Source organism: Oncorhynchus kisutch, linkage group LG15 (genome assembly GCF_002021735.2).
Source record: "Oncorhynchus kisutch isolate 150728-3 linkage group LG15, Okis_V2, whole genome shotgun sequence".
NCBI lineage: Eukaryota > Metazoa > Chordata > Actinopteri > Salmoniformes > Salmonidae > Oncorhynchus > Oncorhynchus kisutch.
Window position 1 is genome coordinate 23514192 of NC_034188.2, and position 19670 is coordinate 23533861.

The window sequence follows — 19670 nt, forward strand, 5'->3', positions numbered from 1 at the left end:
TATATGGTCTGTGAATAGCTGAAGAATTAGCCATGGCTAACTGTGCTAAATGCTATAACAAGTGACGAGGTTGTGATTGACCGTCCCTCTCTCCTCTCTCTCCCTCTCTCCCTCTCTCCTCTCTCTCCCTCGCTCTCTCTCTCCCTCTCTCCTCTCTCTCGCTTTCTCTCGCTCTCTTTGTGGAGATAAGTGTATTCTACGACAGTGTACTCTCTGTTTAGGACCAAATAGCATTCTAGTTTGCTCTGTTTTTTTTGTAAATTCTTTCCAATGTGTCGAGTAATTATCTTTTAGTTTAATTCATGATTTGGTTGGGTCTAATTGTGTTTCTGTTGCTGTCCTGGAGTCTGTTTGTGTTTGTAAACAGAGCCCCAGGACCAGCTTGCTTAGAGGACTCTTCTCCAGGTTCATCTCTCTGTAGGTGATGTCTTTGTTATGGAAGGTTTGGGAATCACTTGCTTTTAGGTGCCTATAGAATTTAACGGCTCTTTACTGGATTTTGATCATTAGCGGGTATCGGCCTAATTCTGCTTCGAATGCATTATTCGGTGATGCATGCAGAGTCTCAATTTGGTGTTTGTCCCATTTTGTGAATTCTTGGTTGGTGAGCAGACCCCAGACCTCACAACCATGAAGGGCAATGGATTCTATAACTGATTCAATTATTTTTAGCCAGATCCTAATTGGTATGTCGAATTTTATGTTCCTTTTGAAGGCCTTTTGAAGGCATAGAAGGCCCTTCTTCCCTTGTCTCTCAGGTCGTTCACAGCTTTGTGGAAGTTACCTGTGGTGCTGATGTTTAGGCTGAGGTATGTATAGATTGTTAGGGCAACGGTGTCTAGATGGAATTTGTATTTGTGGTCGTGGCAACTGGACCTTTTTTGGAACACCATTATTTTAGTCTTACTGTCAGGGCCCAGGTCTGACATAATCTGTGCAGCAGATGTAGGTGCTGCTGTAGGCCCTCCTTGGTTGGGGACAGAAGCACCAGATCATCAACAAACAGTAGACATTTGACTTCAGATTCTAGTAGGGTGATTCCGGGTGCCCTCGCCAATTTGTTGATATATTTGTTGAAGAGGGTGAGGCTTAAACTGCATCTCAGTCTCACCCCACGGCCCTGTGGAAATAAATGTGTGTGTTTTTTTACAATTTAAACTGCACACTTGTTTGTGTACATGGATTTTATAACGTTGTATGTTTTTTCCCTCAACACCACCTTCCATCAGTTTGTATAGCAGAACCTCATGCCAAATTGAGCCAAAAGCTTTTTTTAAATCTCTCTCTGTGAGTGTTTAGCTGGCGGGACCTGTGTGGGTCCCTGGCTGTCTTTCAAACAGCCTGCCCGCTGCATGACTTCCACTTGGCTAACCCTAACCCTGTCATTTATAGCAAAAGGTTTAAAAAGGCACCTTAGTTCAGCAACACTGAGAGGGAGTGGTCATTCTATGGGTGCATCCCATAGGGCTCTGAGCCGTGATACTTCACTCGAAACACAGAGGTCGGCCCATTAAGCCTAATCTCAACAACACAATAATTGCATTGAATCATCGATAAGCCCTCCTCTGATTGGCTGATTTGGGGCAGAGTTTTGGGTTATGCAATGTTTATTGTTCTGGGCAATGAATGGGGGCCATTGGCTTGGAGTTGCTTCCTTCTCGCTCTTTACACATTCCATGTGTAACTCTGTGTTGTTGTATGTGTCAAATTGCTATGCTTTATCTAGGCCAGGTCGCAGTTGCAAATGAGAACTTGTTCTCAACTAGCCTACATGGTTAAATAAAGGTGAAATATATATTTTTTAAAATAATAAAGTTCTGCCCAACACAGTCACCTGGCAACATGGTGGAAAACCTACGATTGGCTTGTGGTTTTATATCGTATCATCATCAGAGTCCATGCAAATCAGCTGCAGCATCTTCCCCTTTAACAGTGAACTGTAGTAACTATGTTAATTAAAAGGAACATTGGAAGCATTCTTTTATGGCTTGATGATTACCTGGATTTTTGTTTTGTTGTATATTAGCATCTCATGAATAGATGAATGAATTAATAAATTAATGAATTAAATTATATTATTGGGCACTTGTTTCAACAGACCTGAACCCATCTACCTCGGATTGATGGACATGTCAGACACATAACTCTTTCCTCCTTTGTCTTTCACAGTGAAGCCACGCCAGGTGCTTGTTAATGGGCTTCTCATATATGGAGGAGGATAGAGGAAGGAGTAGGGCTACTTACAGGTTTTTGACATTTGTGATCCCACGGAAAGCCTTACGAGGAACTGCCTGGATCTGGTTCTCACTGAGATCCCTGGGGAGCATGAGATAAAGACAAGGATGAAACGTTAGAGGCAGTTTGAAGGCACAACTCGCATTTCAGAGAGGCGAAGCTTTAAGAACATTCTGGAGAATTCTGCGGCTCCAGTGTTCTGCAGAGGAGTAATGATAGGCATCCCTTTAAAGTTCAAAACCATAAACACCATATCTTACCTTTTGTCTCCTTCTTCCCTCTTATATCCCCCTCTCTCCCTGTCATGTGTGGTGAGGAATACATATGTGTGTACATGTTTTTAATGTAAAACATTTAACTTCAGTAGAACCCTCTGAGAGTGTTCCATTATTCTGGAGAAGGACTGAAGCAATCACATTGGTTTTGAGTAACTGGAGAATGCATGACAGAAGAAAAGAACACCCACAGACTGAAACATTGCATGACATTACTACCCTGACAGTTTTTCTTCTCCCTCTATGCATTCAGTTATGAGGCAAATTATTTTGGACATGTCACAATGGTTTTGCTTAACTATATTAAGCTTGTTTGTTTGTAGATCCTTACCGGGCAAACATAATTTGAAAACCAGAATGCAATTACTGGGCAGGGAGGAAATAAATAAGATATGGAATATCTGGGGGGATAATCAGGGTGTCTGTTTCCCAGTCATGCCTGCTCCACATTACAGAGAGAGACCACCGGTGGGTTTAACCGCTGACCTCGCTACGACCACTTCCAGTGATTAACAATCAGGCAAGGATCCAAATACACTGTGGAATTCTGCCAGCCCAGGCACTCTCCACCTATCTCTCTCTCCCTCCTACTGCCAGCCCAGGCACTCTCCACCTATCTCTCTCTCCCTCCTACTGCCAGCCCAGGCACTCTCCACCTATCTCTCTCTCCCTCCTACTGCCAGCCCAGGCACTCTCCACCTATCTCTCTCTCCCTCCTACTGCCAGCCCAGGCACTCTCCACCTATCTCTCTCTCCCTCCTACTGCCAGCCCAGGCACTCTCCACCTATCTCTCTCTCCCTCCTACTGCCAGCCCAGGCACTCTCCACCTATCTCTCTCTCCCTCCTACTGCCAGCCCAGGCACTCTCCACCTATCTCTCTCTCCCTCCTACTGCCAGCCCAGGCACTCTCCACCTATCTCTCTCTCCCTCCTACTGCCAGCCCAGGCACTCTCCACCTCTCTCTCTCTCTCCCTCCTACTGCCAGCCCAGGCACTCTCCACCTCTCTCCCTCTCCCTCCTACTGCCAGCCCAGGCACTCTCCACCTCTCTCTCTCTCCCTCCTCTGCCAGCCCAGGCACTCTTCACCTCTCTCTCTCTCTCTCCCTTTCTCTCTCCCTCCTACTGCCAGCCCAGGCACTCTCCACCTCTCTCTCTCTCTCCCTCCTACTGCCAGCCCAGGCACTCTCCACCTCTCTCCCTCTCCCTCCTACTGCCAGCCCAGGCACGCTCCACCTCTCTCTCTCTCCCTCCTCTGCCAGCCCAGGCACTCTTCACCTCTCTCTCTCTCTCTCCCTCTCTCTCTCCCTCCTACTGCCAGCCCAGGCACTCTTCACCTCTCTCTCTCTCTCTCCCTCTCTCTCTCCCTCCTACTGCCAGCCCAGGCACGCTCCAGCTCTCTCTCTTTCCCTCTCTCTCTCCCTCCTACTGCCAGCCCAGGCACTCTCCACCTCTCTCCACCTCTCTCTTTCTCTCTCTCTCTCTCTTGCCTCTCCCTCCTACTGCCAGCCCAGGCACTCTCCACCTCTCTCTCTCTCTCTTTCTCTCTCTCTCCCTCTCTCTCTCCCTCCTACTGCCAGCCCAGGCACTCTCCACCTCTCTCTGTCTTGCCTCTCCCTCTCTCTCTCCCTCCTACTGCCAGCCCAGGCACTCTTCACCTCTCTCTCTCTCTCTCCCTCTCTCTCTCCCTCCTACTGCCAGCCCAGGCACGCTCCAGCTCTCTCTCTTTCCCTCTCTCTCTCCCTCCTACTGCCAGCCCAGGCACTCTCCACCTCTCTCTCTCTCTTTCTCTCTCTCTCTCTCTTGCCTCTCCCTCCTACTGCCAGCCCAGGCACTCTCCACCTCTCTCTCTCTCTCTCCCTCTCTCTCTCCCTCCTACTGCCAGCCCAGGCACTCTTCACCTCTCTCTCTCTCTCTCTCTCCCTCTCTCTCTCCCTCCTACTGCCAGCCCAGGCACTCTCCACCTCTCTCTCTCTCTCTCTTTCTCTCTCTCTCTCTCTTGCCTCTCCCTCCTACTGCCAGCCCATAATTATGTATTAAAAAGTATCACCAGCAATTTCCTCTCACAACCTTCTTAAAACAGCATTTATTGGGTGTACGTTATTAAATGGTTGTTTTATTAGTGCCAGAAATCTTGATTAGTGTGCTGTGTGTTGAATAATGAATACACCGTTTTGACCAAGCTTTATTGTTCTTGATGCTTTCAATAACCTTGGATTCTTTGGCCGTAGTCTTTTTGAAAAGATCTGGGAAAGTCTTGGTACATGTACAAAGAAGGCAAACGTTTGAAGGAGTATAAGGCCACTTTAACACGCAGCACAGATGGAAAATGTATCTCGTGTTTACACCTCCGACACATTGGGTAGGAATGCATTTCTCTCCCCAACTGCTTTCGCCAATGCTTACAGGCTTACAGGCTGACTTTGATGGCATAAATGTAAAACAGATTCAAAAAATCACATTTTTAATGTATTTCTTTTTTGGCCATTTTTGTTTCTTCTCATAGTGTTTTTATTTTCCTGAGTAGTGAGTCGCAGCTCCGTCATGTCCTCTGCGTGCTACGAGAGGAGAGAGGCTACGGTTTTATACAGGACTTCCAGTTCTAATAAATGTTTTATTGTTTTGTTTACTCGGCTGTGTTTTCTTCGTCCTAAAGACAAAAAAGAAACCATCCAACCTAAATATGAGCCATTATGAAATAGAATCTCTCTCTGCGGTTTTGAGCAACCACACACACACACACACACACACACACACACACACACACACACACACGTGAAGAGGATTTTATGGGGAAGCTCTAAACATTGGTAATGGACGTTATGCAGCCATATTAACTTTGGAGGACATTATAATGTCTTCCCAAACACAACAGCTGTAAAGTATGGTACTGTATGCAACATGTTAAATGAGAAGAAGTTATGTCATTCATTTAATGACGTATCATCTCCTCTGCTATATCTGTTGAGCAGTAATAGGCCTTGCCTATGTAATCTCATTGCTGATGTTATTTGATATTGGGGAGATACTGCTGTAGTTAATAATGTGTGATGAACAGCAGGCAAGCACGTTACACAGTGTTGCTGGCAGGTGGTGATGCTTGATACATGGTGTATGGATCCCCTGTATCCTCAGTGTCGCAAGTTATTTTAGGTGAGTCAGATCGCCACCTTCAAAGAGACGATCATCCTGCTGAGATTGGTTTCCTGCCTCCTCGTTAAAAGGACACACAGACAACCAACAGTGTACTATCCACATCATCTACCCACTCAAACACACACACACTCACGCGCAAACACACACGCGCGCACGCAAACACACATGTACGCATGCAAGTACACTCGCAGGCACACACACGCGCATACACACAGTTTTGTGTGGGGGAGGAGGGAGGGAGAGCATCAGTCTCCCGACACTGACAATCTGCTTGCAAATGTCATTAATTGTATTTTTCTTTCACCCTCCTCTTTCTGACTCACAGGATGGCTGCTATAAATCTCCTATTGATTGCATTAAAGCCTTCCATGTCCAGACCAGCTGGCAGCACCAAAACATATTACTGATAAAATCCTAGCAACCCACAGGTATCAAAGCAGCACGCGTTCGCTGCAAGGAGGAGCCGTCCTTAAAGCAGGTAAACACACACACACACATGCATTCACACACAACTTTATTCTATTCAATTTCCTTAACAGACATCGGAAAAGTAATGAATGGCATGGCAACACAATTCAGTTTCTATTTCTAGTTATCATGTCCTCCCCCTTTCCGGAAGATAAGAGGGAAAGTGAAATAGGGACAGTCACATGAGGAATATTACCATTTCAATGTGAAATGAAAGTGGAAAACAGCTCAAAACCTCAGCTATCATCAACCCTCTTGTTCCAATCATAACCTCTACTACCGTCATCAAAACAGACATCTGTCTTTCTCCATAACTCTTACAAACTACACGCTGCCAGAAAGAGAGAATGTATACACCCAGCTGTTGATTCTATACCCCTGACTGACTGGTCTGGTCTGCACCCTGCCTATCAAGGGTACCTATCAAACAAAACAGGAGTGGTGTGCTGTGCTGTCCAGGGCGTGTTGCTCTCGGAGGGCTATTATCTGCATGTCAAATTGAATTTCCACAGCCAGATCCAGTCAGGAGGCAGCTAGTCTTGTCAGTGGCTTTCTGCTGCCTGCTAGCAACACAAACTCTATCCACATCCCCAGTACAACCATCTCAGCCCAGCCCAGACCAATCCACCACCACCGCCCCAGCCCAGACCAATCCACCACCACCGGTACCCCAGCTCAAAGCAATCCACCACCACCCCAGCCCAGACCAATCCACTACCAGTACCCCAGCTCAGACCAATCCACCACCACCACCCCAGCCCAGACCAATCCACCACCAGTACCCCCAGCTCAGACCAATCCACCACCACCCCAGCATAGACCAATCCACTACCAGTACCCCAGCTCAGACCAAACCACCACCACCACCCCAGCCCAGACCAATCCACCACCACCACAACCCCAGCCCAGATCAATCCACCACCACTAACCCCCACCCCAGACCAATCCACCACCACCACCACCACCCCAGTCCAATCCACCACCACTAACCCACCCCAGACCAATCCACCACCACCACCACCCCAGTCCAATCCACCACCACTAACCCACCCCAGACCAGTCCACCACCACTAACCCACCCCAGCCCAATCCGCCACCACTAACCCACCCCAGACCAATCCGCCACCACTAACCCACCCCAGATCAATCCACCACCACTAACCCACCCCAGACCAGTCCACCACCACTAACCCACCCCAGACCAGTCCACCACCACTAACCCACCCCAGCCCAATCCGCCACCACTAACCCACCCCAGACCAATCCACCACCACTAACCCACCCCAGACCAATCCACCACCACTAACCACCCCAGACCAGTCCACCACCACTAACCCACCCCAGACCAGTCCACCACCACTAACCCACCCCAGACCAGTCCACCACCACTAACCCACCCCAGACCAGTCCACCACCACTAACCCACTGAGATCAATCCACCACCACTAACCCAGCCCAGACCAATCCGCCACCACTAACCCACCCCAGACCAATCCACCAACACTAACCCAGCCCAATCCACCTCCACCACCCCACCCCACCCCACCCCAGACCAATCCAACACCCCAGCCCAGCCCAAACCACCACCACCTCACCCCCAGCCCAGACCATCCACCACCACTAACCCACCCCAGATCAAGCCACTACCACTAACCCACCCCACCTCAATCCACCACCCCACCCCACCCCACCCCAGACCAATCCACCACTTCAGCCCAATCCACTACCACCCCAGCCCAATCCAGCACCACCACCCCAGCCCAGACCAATCCACCACCACCACCCCACCCCAGACCAATCCAACACCACTAACCCAACCCAGACCAATCCACCACCCCACCCCAGCCCAATCCACCACCACCACCACCCCAGCCCAATCCACCACCACTAACCCACCCCAGACCAATCCATCCACCCCACCCCAGACCAATCCACCACCACCACCCCAGCCCAATCCACCACCACCCCACCCCAGACCAATCCACCACCACTAACCCACCCCAGACCAATCCATCACCACTAACCCACCCCAGACCAATCCACCACCACCACCCCACCCCAGACCAAATGAACCTGCAGGAAGGGTACCACATGAGGGAGGAGGATGTCTTCCCTGTAATGCACAGCGTTGAGATTGCCTGCAATGACAACAAGCTCAGTCTGATGATACTGTGACACACCATGACTAACCCTCCATACTTAACTCTCCATACATAACCCTCCATGCGTAACCCACCATACGTAACCCTCCATACCTAACCCTACATACATAACCCTCCATACCTAACCCTCCATACCTAACCCTCCATACTTATCCCTCCATATGTAACCCTCCATATGTAACTCTCCATGCGTAACCCACCATACGTAACCCTCCATACTTAACTCTCCATACCTAACCCTCCATACCTAACCCTCCATACTTAACCCTCCATACCTAACCCTCCATACCTAACCCTCCATACCTAACCCTCCATACTTAACCCTCCATACCTAACCATCCATACTTATCCCTCCATATGTAACCCTCCATATGTAACTCTCCATGCGTAACCCACCATACGTAACCCTCCATACTTAACCCTCCATACCTAACCCTCCATACGTAACCCTCCATACTTAACTCTCCATACTTAACCCTCCATACCTAACCCTCCATACCTAACCCTCCATACTTAACCCTCCATACCTAACCCTCCATACCTAACCCTCCATACTTAACCCTCCATACTTAACCCTCCATACCTAACCCTCCATACCTAACCCTCCATACTTAACCCTCCATACTTAACCCTCCATACCTAACCCTCCATACTTAACCCTCCATACCTAACCCTCCATACCTAACCCTCCATACCTAACCCTTCATACGTAAACCTCCATACGTAACCCTCCATACTTAACCCTCCATACTTAACCCTCCATACTTAACCCTCCATACCTAACCCTCCATACCTAACCCTCCATACTTAACCCTCCATACCTAACCCTCCATACTTAACCCTCCATACCTAACCCTTCATACATAAACCTCCATACGTAACCCTCCATACTTAACCCTCCATACCTAACCCTTCATATGTAAACCTCCATACGTAACCCTCCATACGTAACCCACCATACTTAATTCTCCATACTTAACCCTCCATTGCTGTGAAGACAGCACAGGCTATTGGGATTCTATTAGCGATGTGGAACCGGGGTTAATAAAATATCAAGTTGATGGACATTAAAGTTGGGGCATCTGTGCTGGCTGATCCTCATTGTCTTCTGTACTTGGCTTTGTATTCTGCTCCAGCCGTTGGACTCTTCTGCCCTTGCTTAGTGTCTTACATCTACCCCAAAGACTCCTTGATTGAATTAAGTCGCTGCTTTATGAATAAAAATATTCCACTATTGATCATCCTGGCTGAGAGCTGACGCAGGCTAAAGTGGGGCAGCCACTCGGTTCATTACACCGCCACCGTCGTCCTCACACATTTGTTCTGACGAGGAATTTAAAGAAGGAGAAAGAGGACTTCTAAATCATTGTATGGTCTCTAATGCTCTCTTGGGTGCTTTGAGCTCTCTGCTTAAGACGTAACATTCCTTTGCTGCCTCCCAAGGGCCGGTATATGGAAATTATAAATGGAAATAGTTTTTCCTCCTTGTAAGTATCTATTATGTTTTGTCGATACTTTAATTAAATTGGACAGCTTAATGTGATTTATCCTGATCCATACTATTTATGGTTATAAAAGCCTTTTTGGCTCTGGTCCCAAAAAATGTCAAACTAATTTAGATGAGTTACTAGAAGAAAAAGAAAAAACCTGTTGGAGAGGTTGCGCACACTGGGTGAATTGTTATTGGTTAATTCACTTTTATTTCTATTCTGCCATTTGCTTTAATTCTCTTTCTTGTTCTTCTGGACGGAGGGTTAGCGATAGAGCTTTTAGGGACATTTATAGTTGTAATAAAATGTCACTTGTAAGGGACCACATGAGGACAGCAGACCTGTTTGTCTCTCTGTCTGTCTGTCTGTCTGTCTGTCTGTCTGTCTGTCTGTCTGTCTGTCTGTCTGTCTGTCTGTCTGTCTGTCTGTCTGTCTGTCTGTCTGTCTGTCTGTCTGTCTGTCTGTCTGTCTGTCTGTCTGTCTGTCTGTCTGTCTGTCTGTCTGTCTGTCTGTCTGTCTGTCTGTCTGTCTGTCTGTCTGTCTGTCTGTCTGTCTGTCTGTCTGTCTGTCTGTCTGTCTGTCTGTCTGTCTGTCTGTCTGTCTGTCTGTCTGTCTGTCTGTCTGTCTGTCTGTCTGTCTGTCTGTCTGTCTGTCTGTCTGTCTGATACACCACAGTGATTGGGGGTAAATGCAACTGTCTCGGCTTGGGGAGGGGTAGACACGACATGGTTGACACCATGGCTCTTATTGGCCACCCATTAGAAAAGGAGTGAACCCCATTACCCCACTAAAAGGGGAACATGTGAAGAGAAGATGGCTTTGCTAATCATACAATGGGATTGAAGGGCTCTTTAGGAGAGTGGGTTTGAAGGGTCAGGGAGGGGCTTCCCTCTTTATAGGCATCATGGGAGCCCTCCGCAGCCATAAATAATACTGAACAGATTAGTAGATTGAGTCTGGGAGGGTCGCTGTGTGTGTGTGTGTGCATGCGTGTAGTAGGTTGAGGGGGGTGGGGGTTTTAGGGGAGGAAGGAAGGGCAGTAGAAGTTGTAATCCATCTCACCAAGTGTCATGCTGCTGGAGGTCCAATTAACTTAGAGGAGAGAGAGTGGTGCAGGTGGTGCTGCTGGAGGTCCAATTAACTCAGAGGAGAGAGAGTGGTGCAGGTGGTTCTGCTGGAGGTCCAATTAACTCAGAGGAGAGAGAGTGGTGCAGGTGGTTCTGCTGGAGGTCCAATTAACTCAGAGGAGAGAGAGTGGTGCAGGTGGTGCTGCTGGAGGTCCAATAAACTCAGAGGAGAGAGAGTGGTGCAGGTGGTGCTGCTGGAGGTGCAATTAACTCAGAGGAGAGAGAGTGGTGCAGGTGGTGCTGCTGGAGGTCCAATTAACTCAGAGGAGAGAGAGTGGTACAGGTGGTGCTGCTGGAGGTCACAACACTCCCAGAGGGTACTACAGTACTGTACCCAGATCCTCCAGACCAGATTCACATGGCGATATAGATCAGAGAACAGCTGTCTCTATGGAGGGGTCCACTGTGACGTGACTCAGAGTGGGTTTCTGTTTCTACCTGCAAATATACACTACATGACCAAAAGTATGTGACATCTGCTTGAAGAACATCTCATTCCAGAATGATTTGTCATTAATATGCAGTTGGTCCCCCCCTTTGCTGCTATAAAAGCTTCCACTCTTCTGGGAAGGCTTTCCACTAGATGTTGGAACATTGCTGCTGGGACTTGCTTCCATTCAGCCATGAGCATTAGTGAGGTTGAGCATTGATGTTGGGCGATTAGGCCTGAACTGGTGGACCTGACTCTGGTGCGTTGCCATGCCATCAAGCTGGAATCGATCAGCCTGTTCATTGAGCTGCTTCCCAGCCTGGAGCAGATGTTCAGAGAACCACCCAAGGTCAGTGTACTTTGTTGTCCTTAAGCCAGTGTGTCACAACTTTGGAAGTATGCTTGGGGTCATTGTCCAGTTGGAAGACACATTTGTGACCAAGCTTTAACTTCCTGACTGATGTCTTGAGATGTTGCTTCAATATATCCACATAATTTTCTTTCCTCATGATGCAATCTATTTTGTGAAGTGCATCAGTCACTCCTGCAGCAAAGCACCTCCACAACATGATGCTGCCACCCCCATGCTTCACAGTTGGTATGGTATTCTTCGGCTTGCAAGCCTCCCCCTTTTTCCTCCAAACATAACGATGGTCATTATGGCCAAACATTTCTATTTTTGTTTCATCAAACCAGAGGACATTTCTCCAAAAAGTACGATCTTTGTCCCCATGTGCAGTTTTTTATGGCGGTCTTGGAGGAGTGGCCTCTTCCTTGCTGAGCAGCCTTTCAGGTTATTTTGATATAGGACTCGTTTTACTGCGGATATAAACACTTTTGTACCTGTTACTTCCAGCATCTTCACAAGGTCCTTTGCTGTTGTTCTGGGATTGATTTGCACTTTTCGCACCAAAGTATGTTCATCTCTAGGAGACAGAACGCATCTCTTTCCTCAAGCAACGAGGCACTGAGTTTGAAGGTAGGCCTTGGAATACATCCACAGGTACACCTCCAAATGACTCAAATGATGTCAATTAGCCTATCAGAAGCTTCTAAAGCCATGACATCATTTTCTGGAACTTTCCAAGCTGTTTAAAGGCACAGACAACTTAGTGTATGTCAACTTCTGACCCACTGGAATTGTGATACAGCTAATTATAAGTGAAATAATCTGTCTGTAAACAAGTGTTGGAAAAATGACTTGTGTCATGACAAAGTAGATGTCCTAACCGACTTGCCAAAACTATAGTTTGTTAACAGGGAATTTGTGGAGTGGTTGAAAAATGAGTTTTAATGACTCCAACCTAAGGGTCTGTAAACTTCTGACTTCAACTCTACATATACATCATGCATGTGTTTGCATTTATAATACACTATGAGGGATGCACTGATAGTGATAAGGTAAACGGCTGATCAGCATCATTGTATTTACAGGAAGAAATCAAATAATACAGCCGATATTTGATGATCACAAATGAAGAGAACCGTACAATAGACTTGATTAATTCACTCACGTCCCATTGCTCAACTGTCCATAAACAACATCTATTTTTCTCCAGACCATTTAAAAACTCTAGTCAAGCTGAACAACCATGGAGATAAAGGATGATGTAGAAAGAATATTAAGATATGAAAATCAGTAATTCGCCAGGGACAAAAATCAACATGGACAAGAGTGAATTTGATTCATATCCGATAACACGATAGCACAAATCACTGGCTTTTCTAATTTACACTGTGAGACCATATGGTGAGGAGAGATGATTTAGTAGAAATGAGAGCTGTTAAGACCACAGTGCCCAGGAGCATTAGACCTAAATCTAATAACAGAGAGAGAGAGAGAGGAGAGAGAGAGAGAGAGAGAGAGAGAGGGAGAGAGGGAGAGAGAGAGAGAGAGAGAGAGAGAGAGAGAGAGAGAGGGATAGAGAGAGAGAGAGAGGGAGAGAGAGGGAGAGGGAGAGAGGGAGAGAGGGAGAGAGGGAGAGTGGGAGAGAGAGAGGGAGAGAGAGGTAGAGAGAGAGAGAGAGAGAGGTAGAGAGAGAGAGAGTGGGACAAAGAGAAACCAAGAGTAGAGAGAGAGTAGAGAGAGAGAGACAGGTACAGAGAGGCAGACCCAAACCCAATTTTGATAAACTCCCATATCTACTGGGTGAAATACCACAGTGTGCCATCACAGCAGGAAGATGTGTGACCTGTTGCCACAAGAAAAGGGCAACCAGTGAAGAACAAGCACCATTGTAAATACAACCCATATTTATACATATTTATTTGTACTTGAACTATTGCACATCGTTACTACACTATATATAGATGTAATATGGCATTTGAAATGTCTTTATTCTTTTGGAAGTGTAGTGTTTACTGTTCATTTTTTATTGTTTATTTCACTTTTATTTATTATCTAATTCACTTGCTTTGGTAATGTAAACATATGTTTCCCATGCCAATAAAGGCCTTAAATTGAATTGAATTGAGAGAGAGTAGAGAGAGAAAGAGAGAGAGATGTATGTGTAATGTTTACTGTTAATTTTTATTGTTTATTTCACTTTTGTATAATATCTACCTCACTTGCTTTGGCAATGTTAACACATGTGTCCCATGCCAGTAAAGCCCCTTGAATTGAATTGAATTGAATTGAATTGAGAGAGAGAGAGAGAGAGAGAGAGAGAGTGAGAGAGAGGTCATGAGCAGATGAGTTCCTGTATTTTTCAGCATGTTCTTAAAAAAAGATAGATTTAGAGTTAGATAAACTTGGATTTTTTTCATCAGAGACATATACAGGATGCTACCCTCTACAACATAACCTTCACTCCAAATCAGAACTCTAAACCTACAACCTGATTTTGGACGGAATTACGGAATCACCTCGAAGGCTTACAACTACCAAAGATTATTATTCCAAAGCCATACAGCAAATGATCTGGAAAACAACAGAAACCTTAAAACACCATCCAACCTGGAACTGAGTGAGTAATTTTAGTCTGAAACTATATTCTATTTCCAAAAGCCAAGAAGAAAAATACATTACAATGATATATTTTACTGTATAAGGACTGAATGCTAAGTTAAGGCTACCAATCTAAATACAACTTCAATTAGCACTGACTTGTCAAGTGAGAGGTGTCAAAGCCCTTGAGCCCAACAATGGCAGGAGAGTCGAAAGGTCTACTCCAACCAAATGGAGAGGCCTTAGAAGCTGCCTCCCGCTGTTCAGAGGTAATTACAATACAGCACCCTGTGTATGTAAAGAATGATAAGACACGAAAAGAGCACAAAATGAAGCTCCTTATAGAAAATTAAGAGACACTTTTTGCTGACTATTATAAAAATGGAAACATCAGCAACCTCATCTTCCACACAGTCCATCCCCTGGCATTTGTTAAGAGGGGGGTGTTACCGAGGGGTGGAAACTCAGGATACTAGACAACGAGGACTCTGAGTCAGATAATATGAATCTCTATAAGTCTGGAACAGTATTGGTACAGGGCAACCCCAAACAGTTTCAGCTATCCCTTGAGAAAGATACCCCCACCCCGAGCGGGTCAGACCAGACCTCTTCATTATATAACCCCACAGACGAGCAACCCCAAGGGGAAAGTCAACCTCCCAGCAGAGTACTACTCCCTCATTGAAATGAAGAATACATTTACCCAGCTGGAGGTAAGGCAGGTAGAGCTGTAACAGCAGTTGATTACACTCCAGTCAACACAGACCCAGACAACAGTCCAGCACAACAACACCCCCTTAACTTTTTATGGCTGCAGGGGCAGTATTGAGTAGCTTGGATGAAAGGGGCCCATATCAAATGGCCTGCTCCTCAGTCATTGTTGCTAATATTTGCATATTATTATTAGTATTATTATTATTGGATAGAAAACACTCTGAAGTTTCTAAAACTGTTTGAATTATGTCTGTGAGTATAACAGAACTCATATAGCAGGCAAAAACCTGAGAAATTCCACTTCCTGTTTTTTTCTGGTCTCATTGAAATTACAGCGAGATACGGATGAGTTTTCACTTCCTACGCCTTCCACTAGATGTCAGCAAATAGAACTTTGTCTGATGACTCTAATGTGAAGGGGGGTCGATTGACACAGGAAATAGTCACCACAGCCATGAGTGGACCATGTTTTCACCAGGCGCGTTCACAGATGAAGGACCTGCGTTCCATCGCTCATCTGAAGTCATTTTAATTCTCCGGTTGGAACGTTATGCAACATTCTAAACAACATTCTAAAGATTGATTCAGTATATCGTTTGACATGTTTCTACTGACTGTTACGGAACTTTTGGACATTTCGTCACGTTATAGTGGACGCGCTTTGTGACTTTGGAATTGTTTACCAAATGCGTTAACCAAAGTAGCTAATTGGACATAAATAACGGACATTTTCGAACAAATCAAACATTTATTGTGGACCTGGGGTTCCTGGGGTTGCTTTTTCAGTAAACTCTTTTTGAAATCTGACACAGCGGTTGCATTAAGGAGAGGTATATCTATAATTCCATGTGTATAACTTGTATTATCATCTACATGTATGATGAGTATTTCTGTTGAAACGATGTGGCTATGCAAAATCACTTGATGTTTTTGGAACTAGTGAATCTAAATAGCCAATGTAAATACAGATTTTTTTTACATCAATATGAACTTTATCAAACAAAACATGCATGTATTGTGTAACATGAAGTCCTATGAGTGTCATCTGATGAAGATAATTCAAGGTTAGTGTTTAATTTTATCTTCATTTATGCTTTTTGTGAATGCTGTATTTTTCTGGAAAATGGCTGTGCTTATTGTGGTTTGGTGGAGACCTAACATAATCGTTTGTAGTGCTTTCGCTGAAAAGCCTATTTGAAATTGGACACTTTGGTGGGATTAACAACGAGAATAGCTTTAAAATGACACAAGACACATGTATGTTTCAGGAATTGTAGTTATGAGTTTTCTGTGGTTTGAATTTGGCGCCCTCTATTTTCACTGGTAGTTGTCATATCGATCCCGACAGGTTAACCCGACAGGTTAACGGAGAGCTGGAGGTTGGGAGAGAAATATCTGCATTTTGGACTGTGATGAGACAACCAACAATATAAAAAGCAAGAGCAGGAGAAGAACAGAGCACTAGAGGAGCGGATCAGACTGCTGGAGGAGAGGTTGAGGGGAGTGGCATGTGACAGAGAAAAACCCACTAGAGAGGTGGCCACTCCCACAGAGAAGCCAGCAGAACAGCCCACCTCAGCTCTCGACAAAAATCTCGACACCACAGTTTAACAGTCCACCCCAGACCCTGATCATAGCGTCGACATCACAGCGGGACAGACAAATGCAGAACCCCAATGCCAGGAGATCTCACCCCCTCTGAGCACCCCCCCTGTCAGCCACCCTGATAGCCCTCCTGACAACCCCCACCCCACACTAACTGAGGAGATACACAAGACATAGATTGCACTCCTTATGGACTCAAATGGGAAATATATACAATTTTAAAAAAATCTCCTAAACACAGTGTGTCTAAACTCTGGTGTCCAAACACCCAGCACACCCTAGACCTTCTGTCTGAGGACCAACTAGGTTCACCCAGCCACATAATAATACACACAGGCACAAATTACCTGAGGCCACAGCAGGAAAGGGTGGCCACAGCACTCGAGGGAGTGATTGAAAAAGCTACTTCTACTTTCCCCAACACACAAGTAGTTATCTCCACCCTGCTAACATGAAAAGACTTCCACCCTACTACCATACAGTGGGTTAATGCAAGTATTTCCTGTGACTGTACCTCAAAACCAAATGTTTTCCTGGCCCACAACTCCACCCTGAACTTGAACAGCCTCTATGACTAGGTCCACCTATACAAGGCAGCAGTGCCCACCTTCGCCCGGACCCAAAAGGACATCGATCTCAAACGCAGCCACAACACTTCACACAGGAGCAACAGATCAATAGACATCACGCCCAGACGAGCGAGACACTCTCCCAGACCTATGGGACCCTGCCCTGGACCTACACATAGAGGACCCATGCCGAGAGGACCAACATCCAGACCACAACATCACCAGCCACATCCGCACCACCACCCCAACCAATCAACACCCCCCCAAGTCAACCATGCCCACACCCTATTTAGGCCCCTCAGATCAGACCTATACCCCTCCTGCCCACCCCATGCCCGCAAAGAGGGCCTCAACATGGAAGTCACACATATGCCTAGGCTGTGAGCAGGCAAACAGGCCCAACTCCCACTCTTCCACTAGCCCAAGCCAATGGCATGTACCAGATGTTCAGCTGGCTCTGCTCACACTTACTGGCCTGAGGCCAAACCACACAACCAACAACATTGACCACTTTATAGAACACAAAGCCTTCACCATCTCATCCTGGAATATCCAAGGCCTGAGGTCATCTGCCAATCAATCATTTACGGGCCCAGGGACACGTACTAGTCTGTGGTGACCTAAATGCCAGAACTGGACAAGAACCTGACACCCTCAGCACACAGGGGGACAAACACCTACCTGGAGGTGACAGCATTCCCTCCCCCATATTCCCCCCTAGGCACAACTATGACAACATAACCAATAAAAACGGGTAACAAACTCTGTTGCATGCTGGGTATGTACATACACTACTGGTCAAAAGTTTTAGAACACCTACTCATTCAAGGGTTTTTCTGTATTTTTACTATTTTCTACATTGTAGAATAATAGTGAAGACATCAAAACTATGAAATAACACATATGGAATCATGTATTAACCAAAAAAGTGTTAATCAAATGAAAATATATTTTATATTTGAGATTTTTCAAATAGCTACCCTTTGTCTTGATGACAGCTTTGCACACGGTTGGCATTCTCTCAACCAGCTTCATGAGGTAGTCACCTGGAATGCATTTCAATTAACAGGTGTGCCTTCTTAAAAGTGAATTTGTGCAATTTCTTTCCTTCTTAATGCGTTTGAGGCCAATCAGCTGTGTTGTGAAAAGGTACAAAACAGAGACAAAACAGAGATGCTTGTTCTAGATCCCAAGAAACAAAGAGATATTCTGTTGAATCTGACAATTAATCATGATGGTTGTACAGTCATCTCAAATAAAACTGTGAAGGACCTCGGCGTTACCCCCTACCCTGATCTCTCTTTTGACGAACATATCAAGACTGTTTCAAGGACAGCTTTTTCCATCTACGTAACATTGCAAAAATCATGCATTTTCTGTCCAAAAATGATGGTGAAAAATGTTTCCATGCTTTTGGGTTAGGGTTTTAGGTTAGACTACTGCAATGCTATACTTTCTGGCTACCCGGATAAAGCACTAAATAAACCTCAGTTAGTGCTAAATACGGCTGCTAGAATCTTGACTAGAACCAAATAATTGTGATCATATTACTCCAGTGCTAGCCTCTCTACACTGGCTTCCAGTTAAGGCAAGGGCTGATTTCAAGGTTTTACTGCTAACCTACAAAGCATTACATGGGCTTGCTCCTACCTATCTTTCCGATTTGGTCCTGCTGTACATACCTACACGTACGCTACGGTCACAAGAAGCAGGCCTACTAATTGTCCCTAGAATTTCTAAGCAAACAGCTGGAGGCAGGGCTTTCTCCTATAGAGCTCCATTTTTCTGGAATGGTCTGACTACACATGTGAGAGACAAAGACTCGGTCTCAACCTTTAAGTCTTTATTGAAGACTCATCTCTTCAGTAGGTCCTATGATTGAGTGTAGACTGGCCCAGGAGTGTGAAGGTGAACGGAAAGGCACTGGAGCAACGAACCGCCCTTGCTGTCTCTGCCTGGCCGGTTCCCCTCTCTCTATTCGGATTATCTGCCTCTAATGCTATTACAGGGGCTGAGTCACTGGCTTACTGGTGCTCTTCCATGCTGTCGCTAGGAGGGGTGCATCACTTGAGTGGGTTGAGTCATTGACGTGGTCTTCCTGTCTGGGTTGGCGCCCCCCCTTGGGTTGTGCCGTGGCGGCGATATTTGTGGCCTATACTCGGCCTTGTCTCAGGATGGTAAGTTGGTGGTTGAAGATATCCCCCTAGTGGTGTGGGGGCTGTGCTTTGGCAAAGTGGTTTGGGTTATATCCTGCATGTTGGTCCTGTCCGGGGGTATCATCGGATGGGGCCACAGTGTTTCCTGACCCCTCCTGTCTCAGCCTCCTGTATTTATGTTGCAGTAGTTTGTGTCGGGCGCTAGGATCAGTCTGTTATATCTGGAGTACTTCTCCTGTCTTATCCGGTGTCCTGTGGGAATTTAAGTATTCTCTCTCTCTCTCTCTCTCTCTCTCTCTCTCTCTCTCTCTCTCTCTCTCTCTCTCTCTCTCTCTCTC

At 46.0% G+C, this 19670-nt stretch overlaps 1 protein-coding gene across 1 annotated transcript in view; it reads right to left on the reverse strand.

The window, feature by feature from the left end:
- slit3 (slit homolog 3 (Drosophila)) overlaps nucleotides 1–19670 on the reverse strand; it is a 386836-nt gene that overhangs the window by 168558 nt on the left and 198608 nt on the right. The window contains 1 exon segment of the mRNA XM_031791377.1: nucleotides 2245–2316. Within this exon segment, the coding sequence (XP_031647237.1) occupies nucleotides 2245–2316 (72 nt within the window).